The sequence below is a fragment of the Artibeus jamaicensis genome, unplaced genomic scaffold (assembly GCF_021234435.1).
Source record: "Artibeus jamaicensis isolate MK-2021 breed Jamaican fruit bat unplaced genomic scaffold, CSHL_Jam_final contig_519, whole genome shotgun sequence".
In the NCBI taxonomy this organism is placed as follows: Eukaryota; Metazoa; Chordata; class Mammalia; order Chiroptera; family Phyllostomidae; genus Artibeus; species Artibeus jamaicensis.
In genome coordinates this window covers 8,693,519-8,712,003 of record NW_026521871.1, presented here as the reverse complement: position 1 = coordinate 8,712,003, position 18,485 = coordinate 8,693,519, and the positions used below count along the sequence as shown (strand labels likewise).

At 34.1% G+C, this 18,485-nt stretch overlaps 1 protein-coding gene across 2 annotated transcripts in view; it reads left to right on the top strand.

The window, feature by feature from the left end:
- The window catches only part of APPL1 (adaptor protein, phosphotyrosine interacting with PH domain and leucine zipper 1), a 33,761-nt gene that overhangs the window by 14,820 nt on the left and 456 nt on the right, over nt 1–18,485 (top strand). The window contains exons 7-21 of one of the 2 annotated variants that reach the window (XM_037132111.2): nt 480–538; nt 3,899–4,045; nt 4,924–5,006; nt 5,731–5,889; nt 6,601–6,789; nt 8,673–8,715; nt 10,000–10,056; nt 12,890–12,981; nt 13,385–13,567; nt 14,923–14,975; nt 15,613–15,787; nt 15,884–15,920; nt 16,512–16,658; nt 17,182–17,232; nt 17,528–17,617. In XM_037132111.2, coding sequence (XP_036988006.2) covers nt 480–538; nt 3,899–4,045; nt 4,924–5,006; nt 5,731–5,889; nt 6,601–6,789; nt 8,673–8,715; nt 10,000–10,056; nt 12,890–12,981; nt 13,385–13,567; nt 14,923–14,975; nt 15,613–15,787; nt 15,884–15,920; nt 16,512–16,658; nt 17,182–17,232; nt 17,528–17,617 — 1,565 coding nt within the window. The remainder of the gene's footprint in view (nt 1–479; nt 539–3,898; nt 4,046–4,923; nt 5,007–5,730; nt 5,890–6,600; nt 6,790–8,672; nt 8,716–9,999; nt 10,057–12,889; nt 12,982–13,384; nt 13,568–14,922; nt 14,976–15,612; nt 15,788–15,883; nt 15,921–16,511; nt 16,659–17,181; nt 17,233–17,527; nt 17,618–18,485) is intronic. The other variant, XM_037132112.2, reaches the window with a different exon arrangement.

The window sequence follows — 18,485 nt, the reverse complement described above, 5'->3', positions numbered from 1 at the left end:
CAGTTCACAGGTCTGCGTTCAGTCTAGCCGGGAAAAATTAGCATTATTTAAATCAGCATTGTTATTTAAGTTGCACTGTTTACACTACAGGAAAATTTAAAGAAAAATTAAATCTTTTGATTTGCTATGTTCATAATATCTGAAGAGATGATATAATATTTTCCCTGCCTTGTTTTCCTATATAGTCTAAGTTTTCTTAAATGAGCATTTGCTATTTTTGTACTAAAAATATCTCTATAAACTTTTAGTAAATTGCAGTTTCCTGTGAATTAAATGCTATTACCAATTTAATAAGTAGACACATACTTTAGGGGAAATTAGGGTAGGGGAATATTTGGCTGGAGTGATCATGTGGTAACTAATTATTATCTTGCTTTAGTACATTTATTGAAAGCTATACATATGAAGACCATTTAAACCATTTATAAGTTTTGCAAAATACTGTTTTTTTGTCATTAATAGTCATTTCTTTTTTCCAGATCATGATGCTGCAATTAACAGATATAGCCGATTGTCAAAAAAAAGGGAAAATGACAAGGTATGATACATATTTAACTCCTTCAGTAATGCAGTTAACAGCTATTTCATTAGGTGGTCTAGTTTTTCCCATTTAAAAACAGTAACCAGCATTTTATTTTGTATGTTTTGCTGTATTGTCCTTAGTTTAGTTTTTAAATTTTTATTTATTAAATTTAGAGAGAGAGGAAAGGGGAGGGAAAAGATGGAGAGAGAGAGAATTTGTTGTTCCACATATTTATGCATTCATTGGTTGTTTCTTGTGTGTGCTCTGAGTAGAGACAGAACCCTCAACCTTGGCTTATCAGGATGATACTCTAACCAACTGAGCTACTGGCCAGGGCTGCTCTTAGTTTAATCTTTTTTCCTAATTATTTCAAAGCCTTTTTGATAATTCTTAATTATAAGATGGTTAGTGATTGACTCTTTAAAGAAAGTACTTCTCTGCTGACAAAATTTTATGAGTAAACATAACAATTTCAAAAATGTAATTTATGCCCAATATATAACATTGTATCCTTTTGCTTTGTATTTTGATAGCATTGCATTTGTTCTGTTATTTGATCCTGTATGTATTAAAAAATGTCTTCTGAGATACAGTAGTTATGCATACATAATCAGTGAAATTCTGTTATGACCTTTGGATTTACAGGGGAAAAAATAAATAAATTTCTTGATACTTCTTCAAGGAGTTAATCCAGAAATGTTACACTATATTTGAGGACAAATGCATTTGAGTGAAGGACAAATAATAATAAGTTCATTTAGATGCTCCTTAAAGTCATTTCTCTCTCAGTGCCTAATCCAAGGCTTGATGAGTAGGCCTCCACTAGTTGCTTGTGTGTGAGGTGATCTCTGTGCCTGGGAGTCTGTGTGTGTAGCCTCGGCTGCAGGTGTGGGTGGGCACAGTGACCACCTGTGGGAATCTATGATTGGGTAGGATTTACTGTGCAACAGCTACTATGAACAATAAAGGGAACATTTCTCATATTTCTAATTTTAGTCCACTGATTACATGATGATATAAATAATAAATACATTTTGAAATCTGTATTGTTTTGTTACTTTGCCTTAGCAAAGTAGTTAAAAGCTCTAGGAATGAATTTTGGTATATTTTACATTGCCTCTGGCTATTATAGGTATTTTTAAAAACATCTTTCATCAATTTCATTTTGTTTAAAAATTAATTGAGCCCTGGCCAGTGTGGCTGGGTTAGAGCATCATCCTGTGCACCAGAAGGTGGAGAGGTTTGATTCCTGGTCAGAGCACATTCCTAGGTTGTGGGTTTGATCCCTGGTTGGAGTGTATGTATGGGAGGCAACAGATCAATGTTTCACATTGATGTTTCTTTCTCTCTCCCTTCTTTACTCTCTAAAATCAATAAACATATTAAAAATTTTTTTAAAAATGAATTGAGCACCTACTATATGTTGGGTACCTTGGATGAACAATGTGAATAGACTCCACTCCTGCCCTCAAAGAGTGGGTAAACCACATTCATCAAAGACTTCCTGTGTGAAGGCATGTGACTGGACTAGATGTCAGAGTACAAGGATGAAGAGAGTGCATGTATTCTGAATTAAGTGCAGTAATAGAATATGTAACAAAACACTGGGACAGCACAGAGAGTGCAGCAGTCAACTTTGGTGAACCGGGAAAGGTTATACTTGTAGGATGTGATATTTGCATGGAAGATGAGTGGACTTCACAGGTTTGGAATTGGGGAGAGGGCATTCCTGGAGGAAAAACAGCTTTTGTAGTACATGGTAGAGTCTGAAGAGTGTTAAGGTTTATGTGCACTGGCTCTGGAGTCAGATTGCTTGGGGACGAATCTCACCTCTCTCACTTATTTGCCTGAAGTCATATAGTGGTTAGTTTCAAGCCTTTATTTCTCTATCAACAAACAAACAAATAACTTTAGTAATTCTTAAAATGAAAGGAGATAATGCCTGCAGAGTACCTGGCTTATAGCAAGTTTTCATGAAACTTTGGCAATAATTATAATGGAAAGATAATCCTTTCTGTGTGTTTGGAGCATAGGAGGAATTTGGGTAGGTATGGCAGAGATGGCAAGCAGGTAGTAGTTTGGGGCCAGATTACTATGCTAATGACTTTGAAATTTGTGTTAGAGGGTGTGGGCAGCCACCAAAAGACTCTGAGTTAACTATGCAGTTGTGCTACAGATAGAAATACTAATGGGAATGTGAAGGGGCCACTGGAGGGAATTCAGTGAAAAGTTATCAGAATAGCTTGCAAAGATATTAGGAGAGTCTCAGCTAAGGTGATTATTGAAAGTGGAGAGGAAGGAATACTTTTGGAAGGTATTTCATTAGTAGAATTGATAGGACTTAGGTTAGGAGGAGAAATAAAAAATAAGTCCCAGACAAATAACCATGTGATTGCACTCATGTGGAATCTAATGAACAAACTGAACTAACAATCAGAATAGACTCTGGGGAATGGTGGTGGGGTAGAAGGATCGAGCAAAAAAGAACTCATGGACACAGACAACAGTGTGGTGATTGCAGAATGGAGAAGGGTGGGGGAGGTGGAGCAGGGTATAAGGGGGATAAATGGTAATGGGAAAAATACAATCAAAATATTTTAAAAGTCCTAGAATTCTTAGATGATAGGATGGGTCTTGGATCGTTAAGAAAGCTGAAAAACAAAGTAGAGGAGCAGGTTTTACGGAGAAGATGCTGTCTTTAGTTTTGTGTATTTCCAGCACACCCCCTGCCCCCATACACACATACATAAAGAGCCCAGGTGGACATGTGCTTCCTTTGACACTCGTGAGAGTGGTGGGCAGGAGGTAGAAATTTGGGGGCCATTGGTGTATGGAATATTTTTTTCGTACTTGATTTAGTATTCTCAAGAAAGCAAGAAGATAGAAGAGCCTACTACATATTACATAAATGGTGCTCAGTAAATGTTTGTTGTCTGAATACACGAAGTTAAGGGAGCACACATTTTAAGTGTGGATGAAGGAAAACAAATAAAAGAGTGGAGGGACAGTAGGGAAAGAACCAGCAGCAGAGAGTGGTATGCTGTGAGCTGACAAGGTCAAAGACTAATGGCTAAGCTAAAACCGATTGTCTGCCCTTCCTCTGTGTGGCAGACTTTCTCTGACATGCTCAGTTTATTAATATACTATTCTTAGTTACATGCAGGATTCTGCTTTTAATATATTTTAAAATGAAGTGGTTGGTAGTAAAACAGAAAAACTATCTTAGCCAATATTTTGCAGGATTTCTAATACCTAAGGAAATAGAAATCTATGCACAGTTGCTGGTGATGTACTTTTTTTCTTACATGGGCTCTTCTTAATAGCCACTACTTCAAAATTAAATAAATAATAGTATTTTTAATCTTACCCTTAAAGGTGAAGTATGAAGTAACAGAAGATGTCTACACTTCCAGGAAAAAACAACACCAGACCATGATGCATTATTTTTGTGCATTAAATACTCTTCAGTACAAGAAGAAAATAGCTTTGTTAGAACCTCTACTTGGGTACATGCAAGCTCAGGTGAATGCTACACTGTGTTTTGGATTATAACTGCCCTAAAATCTTTATATTAAAGTATGATATTTATGTTACATGTAAGGATATCATATTACAAACTAAGATCAAAATACAAGTTTGTGCCTATGTTTTAAGAACTAATTTAAAATATCATCAGAATGTAATTTTGAGGAAATTAGGGAAAAGGGTTTTCTTTGTAGATGAAGACTTCATATATTTTATGGTAAATGAAACCATTTATCTTGTATTTAGATCTTGTCCATCACAGTTGGGGACAAGGAACAGAAAGTTGAATGAATGGAGTTAACCTGTTGCTGGAGCTTCTACTCACTCTTTCTTCACAGTAGATCTGATAAGAATTTGTTTCATGCTGCTTATATACTTCCTGAGTTAAAAATACTCATGAACTCCAAAGTGTCCCAAGAGGTGTGCATCAGGAAGGGGGTTAGAAAATGAAATTTGTGTAATATGAGATGGCAGCCCCCTAAAAGTGAGAGTTTAAAGAAATTTGATTATTTCTTTAAGTATGAGTATCATTACTCCTCAGATGTAAAACTTTTTGTGTTAAAAATTAAGTAGTTTATCCATATGACTTACCTGAAATGGTCTAAGATTTATTTTCCAATTAAAAAATTGCTTATTATATGCATGTATTAATATATAAAAGGATGTACAGTGAAATTTAACTTCAGTTTCTTCAGTGGCCCATGACCAGCAGAGGTCATTGTAAACTGCAACCTGTTTTTACACAGGTGGGAATAATCCTTTGTTTTTTACTTACCCTATATCTTGGAATTTGTTTCTATGATCCACTTAAAGTGCTTTGTGTATGTGGTTGTTTCCGTTTTTCATCCTCCCACTCTCACACCCTCTTGCCTCAGATAAGTTTCTTTAAGATGGGTTCTGAAAACCTCAATGAACAACTGGAAGAATTCTTAACTAATATTGGAACTAGTGTACAAAAGTAAGTATTTTCTTCCTTAAAGTTGAAAATGAAGTTACGTGAATGATAAGTTAACAGCTGATTGTCATAATCTAAAAATATTTACCATTTAATTTTCTGAGTGGCTGTTTTCCCTGCCATGTGAGTGTTTCTAGCATGTCTTACGAACACTTCTTATTTTTTTCACACATCTTTTCCACAGAATCTGAACTCTGAATTTCATAGCAGTGTCAAATCTCTGGGTATTTTATTGTTTCTAAACTAGGTCTTAACTGTGAATATAACAGATACATAATAATTATCCATAAGTGAATTATCTTCATAATTACCTGAATTGTGGGGGATAGATTGGAGATTACTAAATAAATCTTGTTTTCCAAGCCATGAAAGCTTAGAGAGAGAAAGCACTTCTAATCAGGTTCAAAGGTTTGAGCAGTGATGTAGTCAGTCTGAGGTATAGAGGGAGATGAAAATGATTATTGTTTGAAAGGCACAGAAGAGTTTGAACATTTCTCTAAAGCCAGACATTGAATGTGGCTTCATTAGTTTTTGAATTTAGTATTGTTTCCAAAATATCTAAGTTTTAAATAAAATGTAAGCTTATACCATGTTCATGTTACTTTAGCCACCCATACCACTGTTGCTCTTTAAGAAAATTTATGCAAAATAAGTAACAGATGAACATGAATGATAAGGAGCCCTTCTCTGTTGTGGTTGGTAGTAAATAACCTGTTCTCTGTGTTAGTGTTCGCAGGGAAATGGACAGTGATATAGAGACCATGCAGCAGACAATAGAGGATTTGGAAGTAGCCAGTGACCCTTTATATGTGCCTGACCCAGATCCCATGAAATTTCCTGTTAATCGAAATTTAACCCGAAAGGCCGGATACCTTAATGCTAGGAAGTAAGAAAACTTGTTGTTTTTATATATTGTATATATATATATTTTTTTATATTGTATATTATTTAAGGTATTAGCAACTGAATGTAATATATAATGGATATTGTCTGCCAGATTGTTTTGATTTTACTAAAGGTCGAACCTTTTTAGTTAGGGATAATAGTATTTATGTGAACTTTTTGACCTATTGGGTTCATGAATAATTTTCAAAAGTAAATTGTTTAGATACTTGTTGAATAATTTGAAATTATTTTAAAAAGTGAAATCAATTTGAGTTTAAATTAAATATAGCATAACATGAATGCCCTTAAATGTTATTTATCGTACTTTAAAATATATTTAATTATACTATCAAGTCAGATTTTAGTTTTTACCCGAAGATAGGATAAAGCACATTAACTCTAGGAGTAAAATAAATTCTTTTGCTTTTAATTTTCACCCTTGAAAAATTGAGCTATATTTTATGGAGCATTAGTATAACAGGTGTAATTTGGTAATTTCCAGACTTGTTTTAGAAATATATTCACACACATTCTCACAAGTGGTCAGCATATGTGAATTTATTTTAGAGATGAAAAACTGATACTTATATTTTCTAGGCACCTTGGTGCTTTTTTTCAAGCTGGTTCTTTGTGATGTGCTTCATCTTGTGTCTGACTTACAAGATTTTGTGTGCGTTGTTATTAAAGCATGAATGTACTTTTCTTTATTTAGTAAAACAGGCTTGGTATCATCTACCTGGGACAGACAGTTTTACTTCACTCAGGGTGGAAACTTAATGAGTCAGGCCCGTGGGGATGTAGCAGGAGGCTTGGCCATGGACATAGACAACTGTTCAGTCATGGCTGTGGACTGTGAAGACAGGCGGTACTGTTTTCAGATTACCTCTTTTGATGGGAAAAAGTAAGTATTTTTCTCAGTATTAATAAAGTTTGTAATATATTAAACTACTAAAATGTAGGATAATTCCTTTCCATTCAGACATTTTATAGATATTTTAGGGTTATTATTTATTAAGATAATTTTTTGTAGAAATGAGTTGAACTTTCCTTTCTGGAATGGTTAAATGATGTCTTAATATTTTAAGGTTATCAAAGCATGGTCATATGGTAAAGAACTGTGATTTCATGTTGAGACTGGTCACTTGAAAATCCTGCATGGTGTGGGGAAGGCAACACAATGGAAAAAGCCCCAACCTTGGGGTTAGAAAGTTCAAATTTTGGACCCACTAACTGTGTGGTCTTAGACAAGTTACATGACGTCTCTGAGCTCGATTTCTGTACATGTAAAATCGGGAAGAAGGTCATAATCCCTACTATGTAAATTGTTAAGGAAAAATCAACATCTACAATATGTAATGTGTGTAGCATGTATTAATACTAGGTGCCAGCTATAATGTTATTTTTAGACATTAATATTTCTGATCAAATGATTTAGTCCGTTAATGCTTATATTCTATTTAAAATTTTTTTGTTATATTTTCATTAAATGAGAATCCATAGAACAAATTTTTGAAAAGCACAGAAAAATATAAAAAGGAGTATTAAAAAAAGCTATAATATCACTAACCAGAGCAACACTTAACTTTTTGGTCTTGCCTTACCGTTTTAACTATAGTTTTTAAATAGTTGATGAAATACTATATATGTAATTTGCATCTGCATTCACTCACTAGAAACATAATGGCTACATTATAATCCAGTTAAGGATATATACCATAATTTAAAATTTTTCCTGCCCTGGCTGGTGTGGCCCAGTGGATTGAGTGCCTGCTTGTGAACCAAAAGGTTTCAAGTTAGCTTCCCTGTCAGGGCATGTGCCTGGGTTGCAGGCCAGTTCCCCCATTGGGGGCTGTGCGAGGGACAACTGACTGATGTTTCTCTCCCTTTCCCTCTCTCTGAAAATAAATAAAATCTTAAAATTTTTTTTCCTAATGATGTTTATCTGCAATTTTTTTTCTATTTAAAATACTGTTTTTGACCTTTCTTTTTCTTCAGAGCATCTCCAGTTTCCCTGAAAGTCATTCCCTCTCATATTTATGTATTTAGATGTTACATTTCTCAAAATGGTTGTTTAATTTTATATTCCTTCTATAAACCTATAATGAATGTCAATCACTGTGTATCATTTATCATGCTAGATGTTGGGAGCCCCTGTATTCATTTGTCATTATCAAAATGTTAATACTTTACTATAAGTACTTACCTTTTTGTATTTTCAGTTTTTTGCCAATTTTTAGCAGCATTTTTTATTTCACTTAGAAATAGAAAATGGTTTGATTCAAGATTAGTAAATAATTCTCTAACTCTTAAAACATAAACATCCCTTATAGAAAAGCTAAATATCCCTATGTTAGCAATTAATATATTGAAAATTTTTATTTAACTACATTCAGTGAGAAGTAATCATGAAGTAAAATTAGTGTTTTATATTAGGGTCAGTTATTTGTATTTGAAATACGTGTGTCAGAAGGTTGAAATGGATTGTCTTAATTGAAGCGCAGCTTTGTTATTGGCTGTCTTCTGAAACTAGCACCTGTTTCTTTTTCAGTAGATAGTCATAGTCAAAGGCATAGATAGTCAAAGTCAAGGTTTGTTAAAATCTGAGTCCTGATGCCTCTGGTGGTCTCCTTTTCCTAAGATACTAGTTGGTTATGTGTTTTGGATGGTGTTTTGTTTTTTTTATACTGATTGGTTTTATATGTACCTTTAAATATTAAAAAATTTCTCATATTGAAAGTACTTTGAAAAAAGTTGAGGTTCAAATTTTTTCTTTTTTTTTTTCAGATCTTCAATTTTGCAAGCAGAGAGTAAAAAAGACCATGAAGAGGTAAAATTTTATCTAGCTAATTTCTTTAGTAACAGCTTAAGATATTTTTGCTGATGAGAAACATGTTAATGTTTTCATTATAGACATTTGAAAAATTCTGGTTAATTAAAAATATCTTTTTAAAAAAGTTAAATTTCCTTGAACAACATTCTTAAGTTTCACAGAGAATTTTATAGTTGGACCTCTGGGAAGAGATCTTAGAGATTATTTCTGTCCTGTCTTTTTAAAGGATCTAATTCAGAAGTGACCTTGTGACTCTTGCTTCCTGGCAGGCTGTTAGTATAATGAGGTGACAGTTTAATTTATTTGCTTCTCTCACCGTCTGAGACAGTATGTGCTGCATTAAGAATATAGTGGCAGCAGATGTGGCACAGCCAGAAGCAACTAAAGTAAACTTTAGGTTTTAAAAAACCTTAGGGAAATGAAAGACAGAAAAACAAAAATTTGGGAATGTCTGTTCTTCCTCATGAGTATTTTATTTTTGGCTCCATTTTTACTCATAGTACACCAAATATGGAAGGTAAGTTAGTAAGTACTAGGAACCGATATGCCGAAAACTGTCTTAAGAAATATCCTATAGTGAAAATATCTTACAGATTGATTTTTGAGCCATTTTATCTGGTGTTACAATTGTGTTGGTGAAAGAGAAGGTTACAGGTTTTGTAGAGAATACAAAATTTACTTCTTGCGGAAAAGAATAGGTATTAAAACTTGGCTTTTGGTCTCTGAGGAACACAGGCAAAAGTCTGCTCTCTGCAGGGTTTACCAAACAGAGTATTAGTTTAGTTTAATGAGGTTTATCAGAGGTTTGAGAGTGAAACAGAGAGTTTTCTATGTTAATTTTTTTATAAACCTGAGAGAAGTGAAGTGTGTAAAATATATTCACCAGGAATATATTTAGCTCCTAACTTATTTGCATGGTGTTAATAATGATACCTGAGTGCAGATTGTGTTGTTTGGTAAGGATTAAGAGGGAAGTGATATAAAAATGTAAATATAGATCACTAAATTGTAATTTAACATAATTGCTATAGTTTTTATTTCCTTGTATGAAATAAAGTTGGGATTTAAAAATAATCTATTCAATGCTCTGTTAAACTTTCAATTATTTACATATATGTGCTTATAAACAATATATGGGAAGGTATTTATCCTATAGAAAAGATTATGTGTTACTTCATTTAATGAAACTTGTATTTCATTCAAATATTGAACATTCTCTTTTAGAAGAGAAGCACTGTAGAAAAAGTATTAATCATATTTTTTTGTTTTTGCCTCTTGTAGTGGATCTGTACGATAAACAATATATCTAAACAAATATATTTAAGTGAAAATCCAGAGGTAATATTTTAATTTTATTATATCCAGATCTGGCAAAATTAAATAAGTTTGTGGCTAATATAGCTTTTATTAATTAAGTTGTAATTCTTAAGTTCTATAACCTTTTAATTTGCCTTTGAATGGGTAGCTTTAAGTATCATGTATAATAAGTATGGTCTTCCTAGAACAATAAATTATTTCAAAGGTACTGTAGTCTATCAACTAACAAATGTTTACTGGGCACTGACCTCGTGTAGTGCTGTGTTGAGCACCATGGAGAAGGGGGATAGAGAACAGTAAGCCATGGCTGTCCTCCAGGAGTCTATGTATGTGGAAGGCAAGACTAAAACTTGTAACATTTCATATAAAACAGTGTGCTGACCTGGCCAGTGTGGCGGCACAGTTGGAGCGTTGTCCAGTAACCGAAAAGTGGTGGGTTCAGTTACTGGGCAGGACACATACCTAGGTTGAGAGTTCAATCCCTGGTCTGGGTGCCTGCAGTCCCCCCAGTCCAGACGCATACAACCCCTGGTCTGGGCACCAGTCCCTGGTCTGGCTACCAGTCCCTAGTCTGGTTGTGTATGGGAAACAGTCAGTCAGTGCCTCTGTTTCTCTCTCGCATCCATATCTTTCTCTCTAAAAGCAATGAAAAAAATGTCATTGGGTGAGGATTACAAACAAACAGTATGTAATTGAAAACATATTGTGATAATCAAAAGCTTAATATACATTAAGATCAGTGTGGACTTCAGTTTTAGAAAAAACTGTGGAGATGGTTGAAACCTGAGCTAGGTAAGATTTGTCCATGTTTTGAGGAAAAGAGAAGACATTGCAATAAGAAAACAAACAAAAGAACAAATTTAGATATAGTATGAGTTGACTCATATATTTGGATTTGAAGGTTCTTGTTGGAGAATAATAGAAAAGTAAAATGTGCATACTAATCACCTGGGGATCTTAAAATGTATTTAGTAGGGCTGGAGTGAGTCAGCATGTTAATTTTGCCATTTACACTTCGAATAGCAAGGGTATCAAACCAGATAAACTCAGCAGTATAGACATAGTCATAGGTACCGTCCAAACATACAGACTGAACCCAGGGATGCAGAGAACTCTGGAAGGAATCAAGTGTGTCCATACCACAATGGAGGTGGGAAAAGACTTGGCTTAGGACAGGAGCTGTCTGACTTCTGCCAGCGAAGGTGAGCCCAGCTGTGCTCTGAACCTAGGTGCCTCCTAGGGCTGGCTGGGAGTTAATGTGAATTCAGTTGAAGCAGAACAGGGCCAGTTTCTCTAGAAAGTTCTCCCTCTTTTAAGTCTTAAACTGGTGTAATGATTGATTAGATGGGAGTGTCTGGGGACATGAAGGATTACATTTTCATACTTGAGGCATGAACTGAGGAAAGGGAGAAGATATAGAAACAGGTAAAAAGAAATTGACTGGACTAATTGTAACAGAACTGATATAAAGGATGAAAGAGACATTAAAGATGACTTCTAAGGTTTTAAGCCCAAGTGAAGGGAATATTTTGGAAGAGTTCCGGTGTTTGTTTTTGTTTTATTATAATTGCTTTGGGGTTCCCCTCGAACACACAATTTAGGTACCTAGGAAAAAGTTTTCAACCAAAGAAACAAAATTTCAGACCTCTAAACTATTAGTAATTTCTGATAGTTTTATAATAATCTTATGAGTTTAAGAAATCAGTGCTCACTGTAGAGAAGTCTTTTGCATTTAGTAACTTGATCTCCTGCCAGTCTAGCTTTTCTTTCTGTTATGTTATTTGAGCAACAAAAAATTAAAATATAAATTAGTTGACTTGTTAATACCTGGGGAATAGTTAGAGAACACAGTGTTTGGACTTGAAAAATTCAGGCTTATTGTACTTTCCTATCAGATATCAAAACTTAAGTTTTAAGTAATAGTTTCCAGATTATCCAGAATCATCTATATCAAGAGAAGAAATTTTGATCATTTAGTGGCATTATCTTGGTATTTTTGCTAACTAGAAGACTCAGAAATGTCAGAATATTTTGTGATTATTTTTTCTAATCTAAATGCCATTTTATTTAGCCAGTGTTTTAAATAAATGAATAAGTTTACAAATATTTCTAATGGAAAGCTTTCCTTCAAACTTTGGTCTGAGCATATCCATGATAACTTTATCTATTAATATATAGATATTTCTGAGCATAAATATATTTTGGAAAATTATGAAAACTTCAGCAGCCTAATTATAAAATATTTTAATATTTTGTGACTGTTTTCTACTTCTAAATTTTTTTAAAAGATTTTATTATTTCTAGAGACAGGGGAAGGGAGGGAGGGAGGGAGAGAAATATCAGTGTGTGGTTGCCTCTCCTATGCCCCCAACTGGAGACCTGACCTGCAACCCAGACATGTGCCCTGACTGGGAACTGAACTCACGACCCTTTGGTTCACAGGCTGTCACTCAGTCCACTGAGCCATACCAGCCAGGGCCTAAATTTCTTTATTTAACAAATGTATTGAGTATCCAGTATGCCAGACACTCAATACTAGGTGCTAGCAATACAGACTTTAATCCAAAAAAATTTCATACTTAAAATGTAAAGAAAAAACAATATTTCCTAATATGTATATTAGTAGAAAAAAATCAGATTCGCTGCCCCCCCTACATTTACAAGAAATAAGAGAAAATAAGTTATAATGCTGCAAAGCTAATTGTGTATCTTAATGTTAAGACAGAGTACCTGGAACTACTTTAGTAACTCCAACTTACACACAATGTATAATTCAAGAACATTCTGACAATTTAGAATTATATTCAGATTTTGGTTTTTTTACTTTATTAATGTTAGTCCTTTAAAAAAATAGGAAATTGCTGCACGAGTAAATCAGTCCGCTTTGGAAGCTGTCACTCCTTCTCCATCTTTCCAGCAGAGGCATGAGAGCCTGCGGCCAGCAGGGTGAGTTACCAGATTGGGTTATTTAGAGAACTATATGGGGTGTTGAGAGTGTTAGGGAATGCTCAGTTTTAGCAGTGCTGCTTAGATTAGTATGAAATAGTTCCCCAAACAACATAGAAATTGTATTTTCAAGTTGGTGAATTTACCAGTGAGAGTGCTAAATAAATGATTCCAAATTCCCTTAGAATTTATTTCTAGATTGAGGTGATTTATATTTTTGAATTTAATAATTGGAAAGAAAAAAGTCTCTTGTTAAATAAGTAGCTATGATTTGGGATCGTGCTTGTTAACATTTGTTTTCTCTTTGACTTACAGAATATATTTTCTTTTCTCATAGTTTAAGTGTTTAATTTCCAAAAGAGAAAACTAAATGGAATGTCTTTTTGTTTTCTTCTGTGCTTAGACAATCTCGACCATCAACAGCTCGAACCAGCAGTTCAGGATCTTTAGGATCTGAGTCCACAAATTTAGCTGCTCTCTCTCTGGATTCTCTTGTTGCCCCAGACACCCCCATACAGTTTGACATCATTTCTCCCGTGTGTGAAGATCAGTCTGGGCAGGCAAAAACTCCTGGCCAGGGAGGCAGGTGGGTGATGGCATCACTGGGGTATTATACCATAGTCTCTAAGATTTATGATTCCATTTCTGTGTTTGAGAGTCATCTTTTACATATGTGCATCAGCTGTGTTGTACATTGTTTAATTACCGAACATAATTTTGATAGTTGGGGAAGAATCATAGCCGGTTTTTCTCTTTGTTTTCTGCCTCAGTTAAATGAGTTAAGATAATTTAGTTTTAAAAGCATTTAATTCTGAATTTGCTTATCATATCTTCTTAGGTATTTGCTATTAAAATTTTCAGAAGAAAGCTGATAGTCCTATCTTTAGGTCATGACAATATTTTTAAAATTCTTGAAAGTAATGTATGTGTTTTAGGTTTATTAGAAAATACTATCTTGTATCAGAATAAGAAATCTCCAGTAAGGTACTAAGTCATCACACTATGAATTAATGAACCATCTTTGTTTATATAATGAGAAATAACCTTGGCAGAACATTAAAATTTTTCTTTGGTTGTGGATGAAGGAAATGTGACTTAAGGCAAATTATTTAAGTATGTTGAATCCCCAATAAATTGATAATATATTAATTTGGATATGCTTGGCTATAACCCAGAAAAATTTACATTTGATCACAGAAATATATTTAGCATTTGATATAATAGGTCACACTTGTATTGGGGAGATAATTTCATTTTAACTTAATGCCCATGCTATTTTAGAACCACTTAACAAAACTTACTTTGAATTGTACTTTTTTCCCTTCATTGTGGGTGTGCAAGAGCCAAGCACTCTAAGGTGGTAGATAGCTTCCATCACTAAATTGTTTTTTTTTGTTTTGCATTTTGTTAACGTATGCCTTGAGAAGTACAGGTTTAAAACTAAGAAATGTTGAAGTTATCATAATTAACTTGCAACATATACTTAGAGAACCTAAAAAGAGGTTTTTACCATCCCAGAAAATGTTTTGCATTTTTCTCAAGTTGCTAAAATTGAAGCTAAATCAGCTGTTTCTCTGTCCTAGTTTATTTAAATTTGTGAACTTTTGCAACATGTTTTTTTACAGTGTGTGTGTGTGTGTGTGTGTGTGTGTGTGTGTGTGTGTGTGTGGTGTGTTGAACTTCTAGTCCATCAGCTCTTTCTAAAATGCAGCAACTTTGAGTTTAGTCTATTGACCCAATGTAAAGACAATGGCCTTCCTCAGAGTAATTTGTTCATCAGCAGTGTTCCTTACCGAATGGGGTATTTTAGAATGTTATTTTAAATGCATGTACAAGGTTTTGTGACTCTTAGTTGTTAACTCTGGTTTCAGTGATTGATATTCCTTCCATGTGGTTCATTGTAACTGACTGTTGGCTCATAATTTTTAAAAAACCTTTCAGGCGGACAAATCCATTTGGAGAATCCGGAGGAGGTACAAAATCTGAAACTGAAGGTAAAACAGACGTGCTCTATTCATGCAGTATTCTTATGTTTTAGAAATTCTCAGAAGTAAACTGTGTAAAGAATTTGTTGTTTACATTTGCTGTATGCTCTTTTATGTTGTTTACATCTGCTGTATGCTCTTTTAATGTTATCTTTACTTCACAGTTTCTTCTTTTTACTCAAAGCACACTTAAAGCAACAGAACTTAATTGGACTTAGGATTTTGTTATTCACACAAAATTATAGAATATTAGACTTTTGACCTCATAGTCAAGTCTCAATGTATACCATATCCTTTAAGCTTTTCCTAACAGCAGATGTTTTCTTCTGTTGCTGGAGCATAACTTTTTTGCCTTTTTCTAGAAGCTATTTATTTTTTATTTAATTTCAGACTTACAGAAAAGATGTAAAAGTAGTACAAGGAATTCTTTTTTTTTAGTCAGTCACCGATTGTCGAAGCATAATCTTTGCTATTTGAATTTAAGACCTTAATTTTCCTGTAACTTGAACACTATTGTTAGGAGTTATCTAAATACTTCTGCTAGGTTGAAATTGTCACTGGAAAATAAAAGGAGGCAGTGTATTTTATTCATTAGGAAAACAAATGTGGGATTTAAAACTATATAACATACCTTGTTCTGTTGTAGATTCTATTCTTCATCAGTTATTTATTGTACGATTCCTTGGTTCTATGGAGGTGAAATCAGATGACAATCCAGATGTTGTGTATGAAACAATGCGCCAAATCTTAGCTGCCCGGGCCATCCATAACATCTTTCGGATGACAGAATCACATTTGTTAGTCACTTGTGATTGTTTGAAGTAAGTAGTAACCTCTTTCTCAAAAAACTGTGGGAGAAATGTTTATATAATTTCAAGCTAATTAAAATTTGTTTTCCAAATTTTTTATTATTATAGGTTAATTGATCCACAGACACAAGTTACAAGGCTCATGGTGAGTTCTATGTGGGTATCTTTGGGCATATACACATTTTATGTCTTTATAATAATCCTGATTCTGTATATTCAGATGTAGTAGTACCAATTATAATTGATCTTTAGGCTGTTATAGTTAAGTGTATGGCCATCTCTCCAAAAAAGTTAAAATTGAACATTCCATGTAACTTAAAATAACCAGTTCAGTCTGGTGTGATATGTGTTTATTCCTGAGCTAGGGAGCATATATCATACAGTAAAGAAACTAATAGGATTTAAAAGGGGAATGTGATTGAGATTATTTTATAATTAGCTATTTTGAAATAGTTGTAAGTATGTCCTTCTGTTTAATCATTTCATAATATATATCACTTTTGAATTTGACTTGGTAAAATGTGTTAATGACAATAAAACAAATGCAGTATTCAACAGGTTCTTACTCTTCCTGGCAATCCAAACCAAATATATTATTTGTTCTTGGATTACCATTTTGTTAAGGAAAAAAATTGGTTCTAATGTTCTCTTTAGGATATTTTTGTGTAACTTAGCATGAGTTTGTTGTAATGGATTGAGAAATCTCATGTTTGCTTCTGATGTTTTTCTGTGGCAGTTTCCATTACCTAGTGTAGTTTTGTATGCTACACACCAGGAAAATAAGAGGCTTTTTGGATTTGTTCTTCGGACATCCGGAGGGAGAAGTGAAAGTAATCTATCATCAATCTGCTATATATTTGAATCAAACAATGAGGGGGAAAAGGTACCTGCCTTTTCAAGTGTTGTCTCTGTTGTGAAATACATATCATAGTCAAAGTTCTTACTAAGGTATCTGGAAAACAACTTGAACTTTGCCTAGTCCAGCTGGGTTGGTTGACCAAAGTCTGTTGCTCTGAAGATAGCTGAGCTGCTGGTATATTGGGTCTTCTGAGTTTTTTAGACCTATATCTTTCCAGTCACTGATAGCTGGTGCAGTCTTCTGGCCTCATTAATTTATCCTGGGAATGCAATATATTCCCATAATCAGCTGTTTTCACATGTCTTCAGCCTAGAGTAGCATTAGGAGCTGCTTGCTTAATTCTTTGCAGACCTTACTATCTCAGTAATGAATATGAGATGTCAGAGTGGGTGTGTTAAAGGGGTGATAGCCAGTAGTTGAAACTCACAGACTTTGAAGAAAATGCACAAAAGCTTGTTTTGGGGCCTGGAACATTCTTAAATCAGCTTTTTTGTTGTTTTGTTTTGAAGCATTGTATTGTAATAAATTATACTTTTATCCCTTTTAGATTTGTGATTCTGTTGGATTGGCAAAACAAATAGCTTTGCATGCAGAACTGGTAAGAATCCAAGACACCTAGTTATCCAAGAATGTTAACTGAAGTAATAAAGATTTTTTGTATTGGCAAATAAGTAAAATGATTTTGCTAAGTAAGGTTAACATTGGATACTATTGCTGATTTGGCATTTAGAATTTGGGTAAATGGCTAACATAGAATGTAAATCTTTGGTGCACTTTTCTCATATAAATGCAGAAAATAACTTGAAAAGGTTACAAGGTAATATTAATTGAAAAGTCTAAAATTTAAAGTTATTTCATATTTAATTCATTAGTTGTATTCATCTGTTCTTCAGGATCGTAGGGCATCAGAAAAACAAAAAGAAATAGAGAGAGTAAGAGAGAAGCAACAGAAAGAACTCAGTAAACAAAAACAAATTGAAAAGGTATGCAGTCCTAATGTTTGGATCTTCTCTGATGTGATCTTTGTAAAGAGTTTCCTTAATTCAGCTCTGACTTTCAGCTTTGAATTTGCAAGTGAAGATCTGTTTCTGCTTGCTCAGCTACTTCATAACAGTTGGTTCATAGCATAGCAGAAAAGGATGACATCTGTCTTCTGACATGATGTTTACATTATAGTTATACTGACATGGAGAGTAACTTGCCATTTAGCAAACATATCAGAACTTTTTGTTCTCATATTCCAGTGAAGGTTGGCTCTGTCAGCTCAGGTCTTCTGAGAGGCTCTGTCATATAGAGTTAACTGCCATTGCTGAATTTCACATTGGCCTCTAGGAATATATGTTATATATAGGTAATATATGTTATATGTAAATATTTAATATTACCAGGAGTATCAAATCATTATCCACCCAAATTTTAAAACAAAATCTGGAGAATGCATAGATAGGTGATACATGAGATTGTAAACGGTAGATATGGGTTGTGGCACTGACAGTAGCAGATGAGAGAACTGGGATGCTTAATGAGAACAGATCAGCAAGAATTGTCAGTGGAGTATGGACAAAGGAGAGGGGAGTGGCAAAGATGAAGATGCCCCTGAAGTCAAGGCTATCTTGATAGATTAGGCTGAGGGAAGATGGCAGGTGATTTAGCAAGATAAATTGGACAAAGTTGGAGGAGAGGGCATGTGCAGTGATCGCTTGTGAGTGTTTTACTGTAATAGTGAGTGATAACAATGGTCTGAATTTGGATATTGACCATAATAATGGAGAAGAGGGAAATGTTGGCTTTTATAGGATTTCTAGAATGGAACCAGAATTCATTTTGGTGTTGCATTGGTTGTGTATGGCC